Genomic DNA, 20584 nt, shown 5'->3' with positions numbered 1-20584 from the left:
CTAACAAACTACAACTCTTTAGGAAACAGAAAAACAGATCCGTCAGCTTGTTTTGTCCTCCACGGTCAGCACGAGCCGAATCTCTTGATGGGGCCGATCCGTTGGAAAGGTCTTGTAATTACCTTTCCAACAAGCACTTGTTTGCTTGATTTGGACTCCGGATGCGGCCTGGGTGATTAAAACAAATTCGGGTCTCCTGATAGCTCGGACCCGAATCGGATTCAACTTTAATTCGTGATATCTTTCTCTAGCAAGCTTCGAATCATGTGCCGTTTGATTTGTTGGAAAGTAGACTTGATAGGCTTCACTTTGAATCTCCCTTTGCAGGCTATAACACTTCATCTTCACTTTGGACTTGTAAAGTTCAATAAGATGCCTACATAATAAGATTACACAAGATAGTAGCTCCGCCTCTTTGCAAGTAACATATTGAAAACATTTTGTAATTGAATTCACCTGATTATAATTATTAGAGACACCAACAATTAGGGTTCTAATGGTCGTATCCATGGTTAGCATGTCCATATCATCCTCCCTTTCTTGAAAGGAAAGCCGTCCTCGGCGTCGTTTATGCTGAAAATATGCTAACAAAAGAGACAAGGTATGCGCATGGTATATGTATATATCGTTATTTTTAACTCCACTCTCATGTTGCACAATTAATGTTTTATAACACAATCTCATGAGATAATTAGTCACACAATCATCATGAATATCATTCCAGCAAGAAGATTGACAATATGTTTTGCATATATAAGTGAAACAATATCTTGTATTTGGTTTGCACCGCTCACCATTATACCATCCCAACACTGGAGAATAATAATTAATAATGTTACCCAAATTAGTTACTACAAGATGCTGAAATTTAGAGCATGTCAAAGCACTAATATTCGAACAATCGTGTAAAGAACTAATTGGCAAATAATCAACACCAATATTGGAGGTCATATCAAAATGGTTAAGCATATGCAACATATTATTTTCTCTCAAATCAAGAAAGTTATCACAAGCAATGCAAATCTGATGCACCCAAAATTTATTGTTCACGTCATGTTCTCCAATTAATTGAATACTGTATCCATGGGCATTAGCAAAAGATTTTGAAATTGTTAACTCAGAACCTTTATCCCTTGCATGTGACAAATATATAGGTGCATCAAGTATAATAGAACACAAAGAATTATTAGGCGGAACCATAGGAAACACTTCTTCATGTTTAATTAATTCAATGCAACATAAATCAAATTTAATCATCGCGTCACAAGTCTGTTCCAAAACAGCAGGTAACTCATCACATAAATCATTATCATTTGAATCAATGGGTGCGCTCAAATCGGCAAGTAAATCAACAGTTTTACAAGGGGCAGCATGGTCATCACATATCTCATTTATTTCAACACACGTCATATTTAGTTCAGCAACACAAACCTCTGTAACATTACCTTGTGGGCTCGCCTCATTTGTATTATACCTTCTTTCTAACTTCCTCTCAGCTTCACGAGCAAGATTAAGCAAACACAATAGAGAGTCGTAATCCCCATATTCAATCACGTAAGAAATTTCAAAATTAAGCCCATAATAAAACCTATCCATTTTTCTTTGTTCGGTTTCATCTAAACCAGATCGCAAGGTTAAAATTTGGAACTCATGGTAGTAATCATCAACAGTTTTATCATCTTGTGTCAAACGTCGTAATTTGGAACGCAACTCATAAGCATAACTTGGAGGAACATATTTTTCTCTCATGATTTTCTTCATATCAATCCAAGTGTGAGGTATTTTGTTTTCTCTAACTATCTCACTCCACCATGATAATGCATCAAAACGAAATCTACTACTAGCAATTTGGACCTTACGACTATCTAGTACATGGAAGCATGTGAATTGCTCAATTAGAGCTATTTCCCAATCAATATAAGCTTCAGCATCATTATTTCCATCAAAGAAAGGTCCAAAACAATTAGTGACATTATAAGGATTGCGATATACCTTTTCCTTGCCAATGTCAACAAGAGACGAGGAGGATGGATGTGGTGAAAAACGCTCATGTCGGTCACTTGATAGCATAGGCCTATTTTCCATTCTTTGTGTAAGTCCTGTCATGGTTAGTATAAGACAAGAAACAAAACACAGGAATATGTTCCTATCAACTAATAGGATGTGGCTACAAGTCGCTCAACTCTCAAGCTAAAAATCAAGTTCTTACAAGTTCTTACCATGCAAAATAGGAAGGTGATGGCCAGCGGCGTGACCAAGCCCTCCGAAGATTAAATGTATCGATGCCTCGGTAACAAACCAACCTAGGTGCAGAATCTGTGGAGCTTGGAGGCTTTTGTGAGTAGCAAAGAATAGCAAATAATCAAATCAGCAATGCAAAGTTGAAAATATGCTCAATAATGCTAGTTCTAGCTGCTAGAGTCGATAAGAACGAATTACAGAAATAATCTAAGCCTAGATACTGAATAAGATAGGATAGAAAGATCAAAAGATGGCACAACAAGTAAATCCCTGGGATTTTTTTCTTCTTTTTTCTTTTTGTGGCCTTCTGTTTGGCTTCTTATTCTTTTCTTCTTCTTCTTTTTTCTTTTTTTTTTAACCCCAGAAACTCACGCAAAAGAAGGACCGGAAAACTGTACGTCGGTCTGTCGAAGAACAGCAAAGGCTGCAGTAAGAAAAATTCAGAAAAATATGGAAAAATATGGGTTAGAAGCGTATCAACACAAGCTTTCTAGTAAGGGCAAGATCACTCAAAACGGATGTTGGACGGTGGAGAAAACTGAGAAACACCGGGCTGCAGCGACGCCGGAAAACGCATGCAGAAACTTGGAAGCTCCGAAAGTCCACCTTACAAACCGAATTTGAGGTTCAAAGTGCAGGGCAAAGCCCTGGATATTTCCTGATGCGCCTCGTCGTGAGTTTTCCAAAAAGTCCAAGAACGTCCAAATCCGAGTTGGTACGCAAAAGATACGCCCGTTTTACTGAACACGGGTCAAACCCACCCGAAACTAAAATTCTACTCGGATTCGGGTCCGAAACTGACTCGAACTCTTTCTCTTTTTTTTTTCCTTTTTTTTTCTTTCCTTTTTTTTTCTTTCCTTTCTTTTTTTTGACAACTTTCCGAACAACTTGATCTCTAAACAAAATTCGATCTATTATGAAAACTTTCCAAAAGCACTCTTGATTGGACTGGGACTCGAACTTGCGGCTGAAAACTATAACTTGCCGACTCAATGTAGAACTCGATGTAGGACACGGTGTAGGACTCGACGAGGGACTCGGTGTAGGACTCGAAGAGGGACTTGGTGTAGGACTCGATGAGGGACTCGGTGTAGGACTCAAAGAGGGACTCGGTGTCGGACTCGAAGAGGGACTCGGTGTCGGACTCGAAGAGAGACTCGGTGGAAGATATTGTGGCGGCGGGAGATTATGGCGGTGGTGTGGCAGGAAGTTTGGCGGCGGAAGATTGATGAAGGAAACCTGCGTCACACGAAGAACAAGAAAACCAAAAGCAAGTTCGATCTAGTAGAAAAAATCTGAAAAACGATCCAATCTAATCCAGCAACTCGACACGATTAATGCAGCAAAGATTCAACAATGCAAATACTAAAGTGAAAATTGCAAGGCTCAGATTGGTTCTAGGACAAGGTAACTAATTCTAATTTTTGTTTGGCTTTTTCTGGACGATAGGTAAAAACAGATCTAAACTAGGGATAAACTGGAAAAATCTCACCGAGCAACCTTAAACTCTGATACCACTTGATACGGGTGCGGGTGGCCCGATCTTTCGATGAGATTGGTAACTCTCGATTTGGGTAAGAGGTGACGTTGACGATCCGACTACGGCCTACGAGGCAGCGCCTTAGCAATCGATACACCAACTCCAAAGGGTTATTGATCACGCGGGGGCACGATCAACCTGACCACGAAGGTCTTTGTTGCTGCAAGCAATCGAAGAACAAGCAAGACCAAGATAAATAGCGGATGCAATCTAAAATTGCGAATATACTATATCAAACCAATGTCTCAACGAGACGATAAGTTGGGGTTCCGAAAGCGGTAAAACAGGTGGTCTAACCGACACACGCGATTACACGAAGTATTAGCGATGGCTAACTTTTAACTAAACAAAACCCAAGGCTCCTTAGGGGGGCTCATAGGGTATATAAAGGAGGAGGGAGAGATATTTTCGTCCACCTTGAGTATGGAGTCCGAAATCCAACTCTAACTCTAATTTTCCTAACAAACTACAACTCTTTAGGAAACAGAAAAACAGATCCGTCAGCTTGTTTTGTCCTCCACGGTCAGCACGAGCCGAATCTCTTGATGGGGCCAGATCCGTTGGAAAGGTCTTGTAATTACCTTTCCAACAAGTACTTGTTTGCTTGATTTGGACTCCGGATGCGGCCTGGGTGATTAAAACAAATTCGGGTCTCCTGACAGCTCGGACCCGAATCAGATTCAACTTTAATTCGTGATATCTTTCTCTAGCAAGCTCCGAATCATGTGCCGTTTGATTTGTTGGAAAGTAGACTTGATAGGCTTCACTTTGAATCTCCCTTTGCAGGCTATAACACTTCATCTTCACTTTGGACTTGTAAAGTTCAATAAGATGCCTACATAATAAGATTACACAAGATAGTAGCTCCGCCTCTTTGCAAGTAACATATTGAAAACATTTTGTAATTGAATTCACCTGATTATAATTATTAGAGACATCAACAATTAGGGTTCTAATGGTCGTATCCATGGTTAGCATGTCCATATCATGAGGTGAGAGGAGAAAAGAACATGACCCACTGACAAGTGGGTCCCATCTGTCGGTCTAATAGCAAAATAAAATAGGAGCTGAGATTTAGGGGCTACTGTTGAAGTTTGAGATAAAATAGGGACCAAAAAATTTAGGAAGAAGCCGCTAAACAAGAAGTAGGGGCCATGTTTTAGGAGCCACTACTGAAGATGCTCTTAGAAGCACACAAAGAGAGTGTTTGTGCTAGGGTCTCACATTTATATCCGTTTGACTTGTGACTTACTCTCTCCATTTCACAAAGATTGGCGTATTTCGTTTCGTTAAGACAAACCTTTGACCAAAAATTACTCTATTAATATGTAAGTTATATGATACAAAACCATGATCATTAGCAAGAATTTTTAAAGAAGAATCCATTGATATAAATTTCATGTATGAAAAAACACATATCAATAGAGTTTTTATTACTCAAAACCTTGTCTTAACGAAACAAAATACACCAACCTTTATGAAATGGAGTGAGTAGTTAGCATTGTAGAAGCACCTCATGTCTTTGTGTGCATGCAATTATATGTATCTAATGTTCGTCCCTTTTTGAATTAGTTGGTTTTTAATCATCTTCGAAAGGGAATTAATCGGAGCCGTTACTACTTACTAGTGGTTAAGGGTTGTCATTGCTACTGTAATGGCTGCAACTAGTATATAAAATGTAATGAGAAGGTGTCCACATTTTTTTTCCATCTCTTCAAAATATTATGCGAGTATTGAGCCCCTCGCTCTTCCACACTTCTTCTCGGTGTGCATCAAAAACTAGCAAAGCAGTATCTTTGAGTGCATTGTCGTGTTAAGACCTGTATGCGGCAATGGTGTTTTTGGATAGCATAATATATTGTGTGACGTACCGCTTGTTGCACTGCTTTGACCACTAAGATGTCCTACTGCAAGTTTAAAGGAAAGGTCACTTTATCAGGACATATACATTTGCCATGCACTGGAGTATATTTTATCAGTTGCCTTGCAATGTTTGTCGCGAAACCGAGTAACAATAGGATTTATCAAGGACACTGTAGCCGCTTAATTAGAACAGAATTAATGATTCCCGAAAGGTCCACCGTGACCACACCAACTTGTGGCAAAAAATCGCTGGAAAGAAAGGGACTCATCGTGCAGAATTTTAGGAAACGTTGGGTGCCAATGTGCCAAAGGTGTGGGTGGTCGGTTGGGGGCTCTCCGTGTCTCCATGTGGCATATGTGTGCACGTATGTACGGTGTCTGTTTTCGGCGGTTCTGGGGCGGGCCCGGCGATAGAGAGCTGCAGTCGTCATCATCATTTATTAGGATCTGTGGTCTCCTCTCGTGCTGCAGGCTGCAACCGCACTGCTACTCGTTACGCGCCACACACGCACTGCCGTACCGGGGCGCCGAAATGTTGCCAACCACCCGTGAAAATGTCTTTTTTTAGTTTTTATCCGTATTACTGTACTTGCGACTCTTTTTCTAAATACTCCTTCCTTATTGCGAAAGTATCTCGTTCTAAAGTATAAAATGTACTCTCTTCGTACCAAAATAAGGGATGGAGGAGGTATTTCGTTTTTTTTATCACCAAATACTCCACGAATATATAATTTATGTGAATAAAATTGATATTCTTGTATTCACATTCAAAATTATGATTATGATTTGCATCACATAAAAGTAATTTTTATCAAAAACTGAAATAGCTTTCTATTTTGGAACGAAGGTAGTAAAATGTTCTAGTAGGAAAGAGATGAATCATTTATTTGGTCTTATTTATCATACTTGAAGAACATTAGTTAGCTGGTTAAATGCATGCACACAAATATTATTTCTGTTCTTAAAGAGATGATTGTGTTGTGTGTCAACTGCTAAATTTTTGTTGTGTGAACTTGGACCCCTCAACTTGTAATATCAGACCAATCTTTTCCTTGGGTCGGTTTCAGGTGGTCAAACCTGACGTAGTAGTTTTTAGGCTGTATTTCTTTGCCACCTAAGAAAATTAGCACATTTTGTGAGGCCCACCTGTCAGAGGGAGAGGAGAGGAGAGGAGAGAGAGGGAGAGAGAGATGGATGGGGATCGGACGCTGCGCTTCACAAAATCTGTCACTTAATTCGAAAACAGCAAGTAATCTGTCATTCACCTGACGGGATTGACCACCCTAACCCAACCTGAGTATGAGATTGGCTCGGTATTGCAAGTTTAGGGATGAAATTCGCACTAAAAATATTTTAGGCATGAAATTGGTTGAAACAATAGTTGACGGATCATTGACACTTATCTAGGATGTGCAATATAAGATTGTTCTCGATCTGTACCAAGGCTCAGTTCAACATTGTGGAACTGTGTTATGTTGTGTTTTGCTGAACTTCTTTATAATCTGCTGTGGAAAAGTACGCACGAAAGTAGGAAAAAATTGGTTAGCCAAACACAAAAATAGTGAAAAGCGAGTGAAAAAGCGGGATTATTATAATCCACCGCAATCTCAAACAAAGCCTAAATCAAACTTTAAAACAAGTTTATAGAAATGTATCAATGTCTGTAGCTCTGTCTTGATATATGTCTTCCGAGTATAGAGTACATATTATGATATGGACATTGCTACCATGGATACGACCGTTAGAACACTAATTATTAGAGTATTCAATAACAATTATAATCAGGTGAAATCAGTTATTAAATGTGTTGAATGTATTACTTGCAAAGAGACAGAGCTACTATTTTATATGATCTTATTATGTAAACATCTTATTGAACTCTACAAGTCCAAAGTGAAGATGAAGTGTGATAACCTGCAAAGGGAAAGTGAAGCCTATCAAGTCTACTTTTCAACAAATCAAACGGCACATGATTCGGAGCTTGTTAGAGAAAGATATCACGAATTAAAGTTGAATCCGATTCGGATCCGAGTTGTCAGGAGATCCGAATTTGTTTTAATCACCTAAGCCGCATTCGGAGTCCAAATCAAGCGTGAAAGTACTTGTTGGTGTATCGATTGCTAAGGCGCTGCCTCCTAGGCCGTAGTCGGATCGTCAACGTCATCTCCTACCCAAATCGAGAGTTACCAATCTCATCGAAAGATCGGCCCACCCACAGCCATATCATATTAGACATCGTAGATATTAGTACAATTTTACTATAATCTTGGTCAAATTTTAAAAGGTTTGACTTAGCAAAAAGCTACATCCTATTAAGACCAGAGATTAGAAATTGTAATTGTGTGCAGGGATTTAAGTAGCTAATTAATGTTCTTTGAGTACGATAAATATATAAGACCAAATAGATGATTTATCTTTGCAAGTTGAATTCAATTTTGAAATTTTGCTGTAAGAAGTACTCTCCAATTTCCGGTTTGTGGTGCACACACAGATGTTAGGACCACCTTTGAACAATATACTAATAGTTGATTTGTAATTGTACAACTTAAGAAAAAAATTCATTACAAATCTAATCATATCACTTTTATGAGATCGGCCCGACACTCAAAAAAGCGGGCTATAGTCCACACGAACGACCAAAACGGTATTTTTTTTGCACCGACCCGAACTGCAAGAAACTGTGCCACGGGTGTCAATGGTGCGGAAAGTCAGCCTGACACCTAAAAACATGGGTTATAGCCCACTAAAACGGTCAAAACGGTGATTTTTCTGCATCGGTTCGAAACTGCACGAAACCATGTACAAAATCAAAAAGCGTGGGCCATATGGCAATCGGAAACAACCAAAACGGTGATTTTTCTGCACTGAACCGAAAGTGTACGAAATGGTGCCCCGGGTGTTACGGCCGCGGAAAATCGGCCAAACACCCTAAAATGTGGGTTAACGCACGAAAAGGACAAAAACAGTGATTTTTTTCACGGGACCGAAACTGCATGTAACTGTGTACGGGGGTCACGACCTCGAAAAAACGTTGGGGACCCCAATAAATAACCACACCTTACTACTCCCTCCGTCCATAAAAGGATGTGTCAACTTTGACTAAATTTGAATGCATCTATACACTAAATCATGTTTAGATACATCCAAATTTTGACAAATTTGAGACATCTTTTGTTGGACGGAGGGAGTAGTTAATTTGTTTGTCAAATACAACTATAAGATGGAGCACAAGTCGTGGCAAGTAAGCTGGCGGCAATAAACGAGTACTCTCCCCGTTCCACACCTCGTATTGATCTGTTCATTTGGACAAAGACAGCTTTCGTTTCTAGGATTGAACACATTTCGCAATAAAAATGGTTGCGTGCATCGATTGATGTAGAGGTCAGGGATTCTCCCCTTTTTGAAAAAAATTATGAACCAAATAAGAAAAATCTACGTGAGTTGTTTTGTAGAAAGGAGGGAGTACAAAATATGAAGAAACACATCGTTAAACTTCAAAAATAAATAGATATGTTTTCAACTTATCATGCAACAAAGGGGTCGTGGTCTCGTGGAGCCAACAAACTGGGATTAATAAATAAACGACGGTGTTGATGCATGATGCAAATCCTTCCCAAGATATTGAATTGGAGTCTCAGGATCAAGCTGGAAATCCTGAAGAGCAATCCATAGGGACACATACTCGGACATTTGGAAGGGAATACTGACATGCCTAATGGAATGTATCCAACTGTGGTTGTGGAGCTCAGTCTTCTCATGTTGTCAATTTTTCTGTCGCTTCCCATTTTGAAGGGCAAGAATAGTCATGTGATAAATCATGATGGCCATAAGCACACATTTAGCGAGGACTACTGTGCCGGCTCTGGAGAATTTTTTTGCCCTTCCAACCTTCTTGTCAATACAGGGTTGGAAATCTACTTTTTCAGTGACCTATGGTGCAGCAGCAGTCCAATTAGTTCAAGGAAAGATGAATTTTCCCGGGGAAAGGTAGGAGAACCTCCTGCATGCATGCCAATGCCCCCACAACGGATTGGAAAGATTTTGGTTTTCTAAAGAAGATTAGTGAGCATCACCAAAGCAGTTAAGAATCATGATGATTGACCTCATTTTACATTTTTCATGGTTTGCGAAAATTGTCGCATGGTGTGCATAACGAGAGAGCCTAAAGAGGACATTATTTGCTCTGGTTAAGATCCCGGCCTTCTACGCACCACATGAATAGTTTTTGCAGCAGATTGATTGGAAGAATGAATATGGGAAATCGGATCCCTCTTGAGGGCTTGTTCGGTTCTACCATTTCCTGCAAGTATTGCAGAGAATTGGGCGGGATTGAAAAGGAATAGATTACAACCAAACGAGCCATGATGAAGGCCACAGCCGTGAGAAAAGGCTTCTCCAGGTCGACCATTTATGAGCAATTTCGACCAAAAGCATTTCTTTTCACTGTGCTTTTGTGCGAGCCAAGAGAAATCACCCCAACCACGAAACTAAACATTAAGAGCATGATGTACAGCGAAATAACACCGCTCGGTATTATGCATAATCACTGCCGCCGAAGTGAGCTACAAGGTGACTCTTTTAAACCACGTAATTAGTACAGATTGTTCCCGGCATATTTATTTCCCAATAATTCATGCATGGATCAGGTATCAACTTCATTCTGATATCATAACACTATTTCTTGTCATCGCTTCCAAACTCGGTAGAATTCCCATTCCAGAAAACATTTCTATCATCAGATGGACCTTGTTCTTCACTGCTCAGAGTGTGAATATTGGCACCAAACTGTCGGGGCCGCCTTCTCAAGGAATTTCCAGAGCTATGACTAGCTGTTTCTTGGCTCCGGTTACTGGCAAGAGGTCGAGGTTCAGAAGCTGCCTCCGTTCCAGGATGATTCAAGGGACTAGAGCTCCGTCCTGTATCAGAAATGTAAACATAATTACACCAGTCAGAAATGGAAGGACTTGAAAAATCAAGTACAGGTCTACAATTACAGTCAGTTCAAACAGAGAACAAGGGTACATCAGGGGAAGAACCGGCATAAGAACACATACTGTACTGCTGGGAGCCTTCATTTCCCAGTTGCTCAGGATTTGATGAAGTGGGATCTCCCCTTAAGTAAGACAAAGGATTAATGTATGATAGGGCTGACCCCAGAATACCCCAATATCCAGAACTGCCTGAATTGTCAGAATCCTTATGGCGGTCAAAACCTCTGGATGGTGATGACAATTGATGCCTTGGAACTTTAACAGATTGATGGTTTGGAACAACAAGAAGAGCCTGGCGGGTTTCAATACCCAGCTCATACAATGTTTTCTCCATATCTGGAAAAAACTTTAGTGATGAGTCGGTGGTTCCAACAATTAAACAGCATAGTCCAAAGTTGAAATACAATTGAGTAACCACAATATCAAAATATTCAATTAGAAAACCCCTTTGTTCAGAGTCCTGCTGCTAATCCACAATAATGGGATTAATCTCATTAAGATGTAGGAAAAAGAACACTTTATGCCCATGAGCCTATCTGTACATTATATAAACGTACATAGGACCTCCAACCTTGAGTGAAGATAGCAGATAGAGGTTGAAGATTTGATACCTTGTTCCGTGAATAATGTTCTTGGGTAAAGCATCGCAAGATTATATGATCCAACCCCACTGCCTTGGTTTTCATCCACAAAATTCTTCACCTTCCTTAAAACATCTCCTTTTGTCAATTTAATCTGTAGGCTAGGTCCATTAGACATACGAATCACCAGCTGAATATCATCTTTCTTTGCAGAATTTGTGGTCAGTTCAGTAGGAGTGCTTGAAGTCGCCTTATCTTGTTCCACAGGTGACTTTGAAGAAATACTTCTATCATTGGTTATGCTAGGAATTGGCTCTGAAGGAGCTGCAGTGCCACTTCCATTCACTTTATTCTTTCTTTTTGGTGACAGTGTACTGTCTCTTTGAATTGGATTTTTGCAACTGTCCACGTTTGAACTCCCTGAACAATCTGGCAAAGCAGCCTTACATGCTGAATCTAGCTTTTCCTCAACACTTATATCGCCTGGAGCTGAATCTGATTCCGAGCTTTCTTGTTCATTTATCTTGAGAAGTACCTGGTGCAGATGCAATCAATAACTTACCCTTTCTTCCTAATGCACTAAACATAACAACAAAACTTCCATTCCACTGAAAGGCAGCAGACTACAGACATTAGGGGAAAACTTACAGCATGGCCTGTGCTATTAGGTGTTTGTGCAACTGCTACGAAATCAGTAGAATTATCAAATTCACTAACTGCCGAACAGCCAATGGATTTACTTGATGAATTAGAATGATTTTCTGAAGTAGATGAACCATCTTGAGCAGGCAGAGAGGTAGAATCAGTATTCACAGGTTCAGCCATTCTTGATGCTGTTAACAAGGTTGCTTCTGTCTCCTGCAATAATAGCTCATATTGAGTGGAGGTATATCACTACTGTGGAAGTGTGAAACATCCAACACATTTCATATGCTAACAAGTAAAGAAATTGTAAGTTTTCTTAAAACGAGGATAACCACTCTTATTTTCCTTATCTTTGCATGTTGTTCAAATAAGAAATACTCACTACACGTAATAAATATCACACGCGAATATAATCTCAAACATACAAGAATATAATTTCACACTTTCATGGCGGTAGTTAACTTGTTATGGGACCAAAAAATATGGAACGGTCTCTATGGAGGTGAGATCACTCATGATTTTGACTGAATTTCACTAAAAGACACCTGCAGTTTTATTTGTACTAATATGATTACAAAGCCAGATCATTTGGGACTCGGAAGAGTTGAATATGATAAAAACAAGAAACCAAAAGAGGTAACAGTTTATACTGTCACGGATATAGTTATATTTGTTTGTTATAACCACTTTCTTAGCTGATTATAGCTATATAGCGACTGATGTATCGCTGTGCAGTTGTGGTGCCTTAAGGGTTTGTTATGGCTTGCAAAAGCCTGCTATCAGCAGTGGCAGTGTGTCACATAATGTCAGTAAAAACACATCTCTAGATTTCGATGATAAATTTGTTGCAAATTCCAGTCATCTTGCAGTCTGAACTTCTAATCCTTACTCCAAGACTTGACACAAGGACAGTAGTTTAATACCAAGTACGTAGTACATGCTAAAAAAGGATTAGTTAATTTACTTGGAAATTGAATGGTTAACATATCCCTGAGCAAGCGACTGCTGCAATTTTTGAACTCTTTTATCAGCCATGGAACACCTGTTTTAACTTGATATTTAAAACGTTTGTTCCCATAATGCTCAGGTGATATCAGTGGCGGAGGACGAACTAAATTTTTGGTGTGGCGAAACTGATAACTCGAAAGTGACGATGTGTAAAATAATAGTATAACGGATACGCTACGGCATAATATTTACAAGAAATATAATCTGTGTGCAAACATGTCTAGATGAAAAAATTGCTTGCTAAGTGAAGTCTAAACAAAAGTTCACCACAAATTTATCAAATACTTCCTCTGTTTCATAATTCTTGTCTCAAATTTGCCCAAAATGGATGTGTCTATTCCTAAAAAGCGTTAGATACATGTAATATTTCAACAAGAATTATGCAACAGAGGGAGTATATTATTACAAAAAGCAATAACAACCAGACAGGAGATTCGATCAGCGCCTTGGCGATTAGAATTCAGAGGAACAGGCGTCGACTTGGAGTCAATCGATCGATCTGCTTTGTATTACCACCAGCGGGCCTGACTGAAAAAAAAAGCCCATTGCGGCACTGCCCAGCCACTGCATATTCTACCTTTTCTATCTAGACACTGCTTGTATCCATGGCCATGGCACACATGCATGTATACTAGGACTTGCGTCTACCTACGGCCAGATCAATCAAGGTATGGCAGAGGCCGTACCTCGCCATACTGGGCGCTCCGCCCCTGGGTGATATAGAAATTGAGGCAACCATCAGCTTAAGTTAAGAGTTGCTGAACCTGTTCATTTGGGCCCATAAGTTACTCATGGTAGTTACTAGACCCAAGTAGCATTAGAACTGTAGTAGAGATCATATTAGTTACTCATTAAAGTTGCATCTCTTTCGCTTTCAAGGAGTCGAGCAAATAAAGAAAACGGATAAAAGGATCATAACTTGGGAAGTTCCAGACTTGGGATGTACACAAAAACCATGTATATATTGTACCAACTATCGAGTGAACTCTGCAGCCCAAAGTGGTAAAAGTGCAAGTGGAGAAATTTACTACTCCTTCCGTCCGGAAATAAGTGACGTGGATTTGTATAAGAATCTATACAAATCCAAGTCAATTATTTCCGGACGGAGGGAGTACTATAAGGATGTCAACGGTGGCTGCGGCGGTCCGTCACAATCAAACTGGCCTGTCTCTTGCCAGATCTCATATGAACAGTTAGGAGAGCGGGTATATATGATTTAATTTGGTCTGATACGAATGACATTATAATCTTTTCAACATGTTCTCAATCCGTAGCGAGGCACAGGCTCTGTGCTAGTAGTAAAAATGATATGCGAGAACAGCATTCTGAAATAGGAAAATGACTATGAAATAGGCTTGTAGTAAAATACAGCAAATGATCTGTGTTTTGTATGGTATCCGTACCTGCACATGAAGGGCAGCCCAAGCTTTCTCAATGTTTTCTTTGAGATCTTCAGGCCTAATATATCCCTCTGTGGAAAGCACTCAATTTAGTACTGGTCCAAAGTGCCACTTACCAAAACAAGGTTTTCGCTAAGGATATTAAAAGTATTATTGTATTTATACCGTGATTCCATAACATAACGCCATTCAGTCCAATTACAGATACACTTGGTATAGATTTCTGTGGATCTGATTGAGAAAAGTTAAGGACGAAACTGCACAACCAAATTAGAACATTGTGACTACACACTTTTAGAAACAATATATTCTTCGGTTAACTGCAAAACCTGTTCCATGGATGCTCGTATGTGATTCAAGTACCAAAATAGATGTGCTGTTTTACAAAGCCCTGAGATATACTGAGGTTATGAGAAGTACTGATCCACATGTTAGCACCACAGATACTATTTGTAACAGTGTTTATATAAACCTGGAATGATCTAAAGGACTAAGGGTATTCTAGGTAGATCTATTTTTGCGGTAGCAAGACTTCCATCATGTGATTTTGATTGTACGTTGTCGGTATGACCGTATCTCGAACATAGTGATTCAAAAATTATATGGATCAACCTAAATTATATGAATTAACCTAAACTAGATCCTACGTAGGATTGGGGTTGGAATAGTTCCATACTGCCATTGGGGCCATGGGCCCAGCCTCTAGCCCAAGTTACGGGCGAGTTACTATTCATGTGAACTGCGGTGCATGATAGTAGCATGTATGAAGAGATAGAAATAGTTAGTAAAGAAGAGAAAGAGCTTGTATCCCTTGTGTTAGGGACGTCTTCCTTCCCAACAAAAGTGACAGATGCACTCACTATAGTTAAACAATAAATTTCTCAGAACACAAAAAAAAAAAAGGCAAGATAAGAGCAAGCGCCTTATCCCATATCTCCAGACCTTTACCAAGTTAGCACATGACAAATTGGTATGAGCGCACATCGAATCACAAACACCGTGTCTACTGGAAGAAAGATGCGTTCTTGGACAAGATTGCAAGAGTCCTCCACAAGATCTTTATGAAGCATTTCCCTGGCACAACAGACTATTTGAAGGCAACATTCTCGGCACAATCAGCAGGGGTATCAACGGAGGCGGTGATGAGATGGGAATCCTTTCCAGCAGCAGCATCTGAAGGGCAAACTCAAGCAGCAGCAGCAGGGGAGGAGCATACTTCAGTTGCAGTGGTGGAGGAGCATGAATTTTTTTTGAGGACCAGAAAGAACCACAGCAGCAAGTGGAGCCTACTGGGGCTTTAATGATGGCTTCCACCTGGGTTGCTCAAGGAAGAATAGGAACTCAAGAACGAGCTGGTTGTCGAGAGGGGTGTACTCTCATGGGCGTGGACCTAGACCATAGACCAAGTTATCGGCAAATTTACTGCTTGCATGCACCGTGTTGTTAGGTACTGTAGCACACAAGATCCTAATCCCACCAATCCACAAAGGTTAGAATTTTATGTAGGAAGTTAAAGATAGGGATGGAAATAGTTAGGAAGTTATACATATATATATATAGCATTCCTTCCAATTAAAAATTGTTTCCTTTATGTAAGGGATTACCTTCATAGGCATCAATTCATGTCTTCCCTATAAAAGGGTCCAATGTACAAATTTATAGTTAAGCAATGAATTAGTCAAAAGACACAAACAAACCCTCAGAGCCTTTCTGATGACGCCGAGGGTCGGGCCCTGCAGGGAGATAATGAGGACGAGTTCCGTACCCGTAATTTCCAGAGTCCAGACACATAACAGATATGGAAAAGATCCACAACCATGCATGGCGTGTATGATACATCACTAATACTCCAGAAGCAATAGGATGATTCATTTATGTAAATCTCACCAACAAAGCATCAAAGGCCTATGCCTCCCAAGGGTGGAAGTACTGTTGCTTAGTCCCACACTAAGTTAAATTTGAGTAATACTAAGCATAATGTGAGTTTAGGAATCATTTTGAGCAATTCAAGTATAATAACCCAAGAGAGTTGTTACACATGTGATCCATCCCACACGGGGGTTGATCTTTAACTGACACCAAGATAAATTTATGACAGCAGACCATTTCGTTATCCTTCAGCTTTTTCCATGGAAAATTTGAACTGCTCCCGTTTGTGACTATAATTAAAGTATGTTCATGTTTCATCAAACCACTGACTCTCCATGATATTAGTAAAATGTGCTTGATATTCTACTTCTGAAATAAGCATACCAAAAACATATTTCACTGTTGAAAAGTATTACAAAACAAATGCTTGTAGATGAACACTAACAAATACTCCCTCCTTTTCTAAAACTATGACATATGAGTTTTCTCCTAAGTCAACTTTTTTTTTAGCTTTTACCATGTTTATTGACAAAAACATAAACATCTATAATACCAAATAAATACACTATGAAAACATACTTCATAATTAGTATTGATTTGGCATTGTAGATGTTGATTTTTTTTCTATGAGCTTGGCGAGACTTAAAAACATTTGACTAAGGACAAAACATATATGAACTATTTGAGTAACAGAGGCAGTAATTGATACCAGAGTTTAAAATTAAGAGCGGACTGTATCTCCACCATCCAGTCCACAGCAAGCATAAACATATATCCAAAACAAATGTGTGATTAAAAGGATACAGATGGCTGAAAATTGCAATGCATCAACATTGCCTTGTTTCAGATGCAAGAATATGCAATATCTTCCTATCACTTGGGCCACCTGCCAATAAAATCATAAATTGATATGCCATATGCGAGCCAATTTGCTAATTCGATATATAACTGCCACTATCCTCGAAAGAAATATATATAACTGACACAAAAAAAGTATCTTTTGTCAAGTGAAGGAAGCTTGAAGGAACCAACATGTTCATCAACCAATGTTGAACATTCCAAACCACGTGAAGTCTCATCTTCACCTGAAATGCAGCAAGATATGTCATCATACCAATAGGCTGGACTACTGTAAAAATACTAAACAGGGAACTAGAACATCAGTCAGGACATGATTTTATTAGAAAGTGTATTTTCCTTATGCAGAACAATCATGCAGATTGCCAATTATCATTGGGCTGTGAACAAGGAAGACATGCATAACATAGCTCCACAATGCTGAATAAAAAACGAACTCACCTGACAAGTAGACAACAAATAGTTTTTTCTCCCTTCTTGATTGATTAATTGCATCTGGAATGGATCCTTTGTACGTCAAGGATTTCATCGTATTTTCCGTCTACATTTAGACAAAGAGAAAATGCATATACATGGGATCGCGTGTAAATAACTAGTATACAAAATGTATCAGTTACCACCCGGTAGCCTCATTTCACAGAACCCACCCTCCCATTCTATTAAGTGGGTTTACGGGACAGAAATATTCCCTTTTTTGAAAATTTTGAACTTAACCACGCATGAACAGTATTGAATCCATGACCCCCTAATTAGATGAGGTAGCTCCATCAGGTACACTATGATTTGCATTTGTAGAATCAAAATAGGTCCAATACATAATTATCAACAAAGAGTTGAATTCAAAATTCGATCAGAAATCCCGTCCTGTAAATCATACACACCCCTACACACCTAAAGAATATTCAAACTTCCTCCTAATGACCAAACACTGGTAAAAATCAGTAGATCCATTACAACCGAAACAAGTGACAAAGAAAAGTGACCAAATCGTGAAGCCTAAGCAAGCTAAAGAAATTAGGGGGTTTTCACTACACTTTGGTGGACAAAAAAGGGTTATGTGATAAAAAAAACCAAAAGGTGTAGTTCTGTGTTACAGTTCGTTCTATAATAGGGGTTTTGTGATATTTAATCAAAATTCATTTCCACACCATGGAATGATACATACAAAAACTCATAGCTCACTGACAACATGGCAGAATAATAGAAATTCATACACTGATAGGTTCGTAGTACCAACAGGTCAGCAAGGCCGAATGTAACAATATATTCGAGGCAAAGCACGAGCTAATAGCTAAACCCGAGGCAGAAAGATAGCTGAAGAATCAGAAAAATATTGTGATCAGTAAACCAGGGCATGGCAACAAAGAAGCGGGCGCTACCACCGTACTAGCAAGATTGTTGGTGTTAAATGTGCAAGCACATGCACAACGCGTCAAGAACATCCCTAATTCCCCAAATCGCATGTCACAGTCAGTCATTGCAAGTCACTAACAAATATGTACTCCGTAGATTAATTAGTAACAGGAAATCCGCGGCTAATCTAACCGAATAGCGGAACTCCGGCCCGCCCACAAGAACAGATTTCAGAAGAACTTTTGGGAATAAAAGTGGGCGGAAGTAATCCGTGAACAGAATTATCGGTCGAAAATTCAGCTGCGGAGTAGACAAATCGAAGGCTTACAAGAAAAGGACGGTCCGGATCCCGATTCCGGTAAAGGAGAGACGGAGGGGCTGCGGAGCAGGCAACGAGCAAGCGGCTTCTTGGACCGGCGATGGAGTAGCAAAGAGGAAGGAACTGCCGAAGACGTAGCCTGGGACGAACCGGATCGATGAGACGGAGCCTTGTTCCATCCGGAGACACCAAGACCCACCCGGTTTGCCCCAAAAAACGACCCACCCGGTTAATTGGGCCGGTTCGCAGCCCAGCGCCAACGATAATTGGGCCGGCTGATCAGAGCTGCCCGATTCGGGCTTCCGTCTCCTCTATCTTAGAGTCTCAGTCCTCTCTCGGCCTTTCCCGCACGCGCGCCGCCCAGGCCCTAGGAGTCCAGGCGCCCACTACGGCGGCCAGCGAGGTCGAGAGAGACGCTGCGCCGCCGCATCCCTCCGCCCCCATGGCGCCAAGAGCAACCGCGGCATGCCCCTCGCGTACGCTTCTCCGCTCCGCCGCCGCGCCAAGGCCAAGGCCTAGACAGCGGCGGCGACGGCGATAGCAAGGGCTTCGAGGAAGAGGAAGCATCACACCGAGGCGCCTTCTCCAGGGGACGAAGGCGAGAGGAAGGGGCGGCGGTATTAGCGGCCTAAGAAGGTGAAGCCTGCACCGCGGCTGCCGTCGGAGAGCAAAAACAAGGAGAAGCGCAGCAAGGTGTACTCCAAGCTCAAGCGCGAGAAGAAGGCCCAAAATCAAAGGCTCGGCCGCGAGCGCGCCGCCGAGACAAGCGTGCTTTGCTCCCCCTTCGGCGAGGAGGCAGGCGTCCTTTGCTCCCCCTCGGCGAGGAGCTTGTGGATAATTTCTGCCTGGTTTTTCAGGGTGTTTGCAGGTGCCCCGGACGATTGAGAACACCTGGGAGCCCGATGAGACCTTGTGCTGGCCTGACGAGTGACGACCAGGAGGTATTTGCAGTGTCTTCTGCGTTGCTTACTTGATTAGTTTGATCAGTGCGGTGTTCCCAAGCATTAAAACAGTTGTAGCTTTACACCTTAGTATGTGAGTTTGGCTAAGCATTCAGAGTCAGGACTCAGGAACATCAAATCCAAGGGTGCTTATGTTAGGCTAAATTTGAGATAGTAGGTATGATCATGAGGTTAGGGATGAGAGGTTTCTTTCTTCGATATGGCTGAGTGACGTAGGTGGCAATGGCATCCTTGTTGAGGTTAAGGGTGTTAGCATTCATTGATTTGGCTCCTTCCTTTTAGAGTGTCTGGAAGCTCAAGTAAAAGCAAGCATTTTGGTGCTGGAGATTTTGGCCAGAAGTTAAATGAACCTGGTGTATATTGCTTGTGATTAACCTGCACAGCTGGTGTACACATGCATTCTTCGCAAAAAAAAAAGGTGTACATGACATATATACAAGGACATCTTGGTGTTCTCATTCTATCCTGCAGTTCCTAATATGCACTCTTCTTTTAGGTGTGATCTCTCGCATATGCAGTTTTACGGTTCTTCCCTTGGTACACACTTAAGTTGTGCAATCTTATATTTTCAAGAAATGACTCTAATTCCAAGGCAACACAACACCTTAGAATCTCACGATTCTTCTTACCTGCTACAATATGAAGAAATGGCACTACAACTTCGTTTATGCATCGAAAAGGGACATATCAGGATTTAGGAAGAGTTGATTCTTTAATAGCCACCATAGTACTAGTTGAGTAATAAATTTTAGGGACAGATGTTATCAATGGAATAAATGGACGATGATCACTTATGGTCAGCATTCTATTTGATACTCATTTGCTTCTCTGGCTACTCCCTTCGTTCCATAATTCTTGTCGAAATATTACATGTATCTAGACACTTTTTATGACAGATATATCTATTTTTTATCAAATTTGAGACAAGAATTATGGAACGGAGAGAGTACTAAT

At 40.4% G+C, this 20584-nt stretch overlaps 1 protein-coding gene across 2 annotated transcripts; it reads right to left on the bottom strand.

Annotated features, from left to right (window-relative positions):
• Positions 1-10062: 10062 nt before the first annotated feature.
• Positions 10063-18863, bottom strand: LOC100834745 (plant UBX domain-containing protein 11). Of its 2 annotated transcripts, none has more exons than XM_010239457.3 (10): positions 18678-18863; positions 17438-17537; positions 17171-17223; positions 16943-17024; positions 14435-14500; positions 14273-14340; positions 11865-12074; positions 11247-11739; positions 10699-10971; positions 10063-10560 (listed from the first exon to the last, which is right to left on the bottom strand). In XM_010239457.3, the coding sequence occupies exons 2-10, from the start codon at positions 17523-17525 to the stop codon at positions 10319-10321; spliced, it is 1575 nt and encodes a 524-aa protein (XP_010237759.1). In that variant the 5' UTR covers positions 17526-17537; positions 18678-18863; the 3' UTR covers positions 10063-10318. The 2 variants fall into 2 exon arrangements, with proteins under 2 accessions (XP_010237759.1, XP_010237758.1); XM_010239456.3 differs by having other exon boundaries at positions 11247-11751; positions 18678-18861.
• Between the last annotated feature and the right edge of the window lie 1721 nt (positions 18864-20584).

The sequence above is a fragment of the Brachypodium distachyon genome, chromosome 4 (assembly GCF_000005505.3).
Source record: "Brachypodium distachyon strain Bd21 chromosome 4, Brachypodium_distachyon_v3.0, whole genome shotgun sequence".
NCBI classification, from domain to species: Eukaryota; Viridiplantae; Streptophyta; class Magnoliopsida; order Poales; family Poaceae; genus Brachypodium; species Brachypodium distachyon.
This window is presented reverse-complemented; position numbering and strand designations above follow the sequence as displayed.

Bases quoted from the DNA above. Each gene is read 5' to 3' on its own strand.
- LOC100834745 (XM_010239456.3), bottom strand. From the start codon at position 17,525: ATGAAATCCTTGACGTACAAAGGATCCATTCCAGATGCAATTAATCAA. The intron at 14,341-14,434 runs GTATAAATACAA...TGCTTTCCACAG, and splicing joins CGTTATGTTATGGAATCACG to AGGGATATATTAGGCCTGAA. The intron at 10,972-11,246 runs GTATCAAATCTT...AGTTTTTTCCAG, and splicing joins AACATTATTCACGGAACAAG to ATATGGAGAAAACATTGTAT.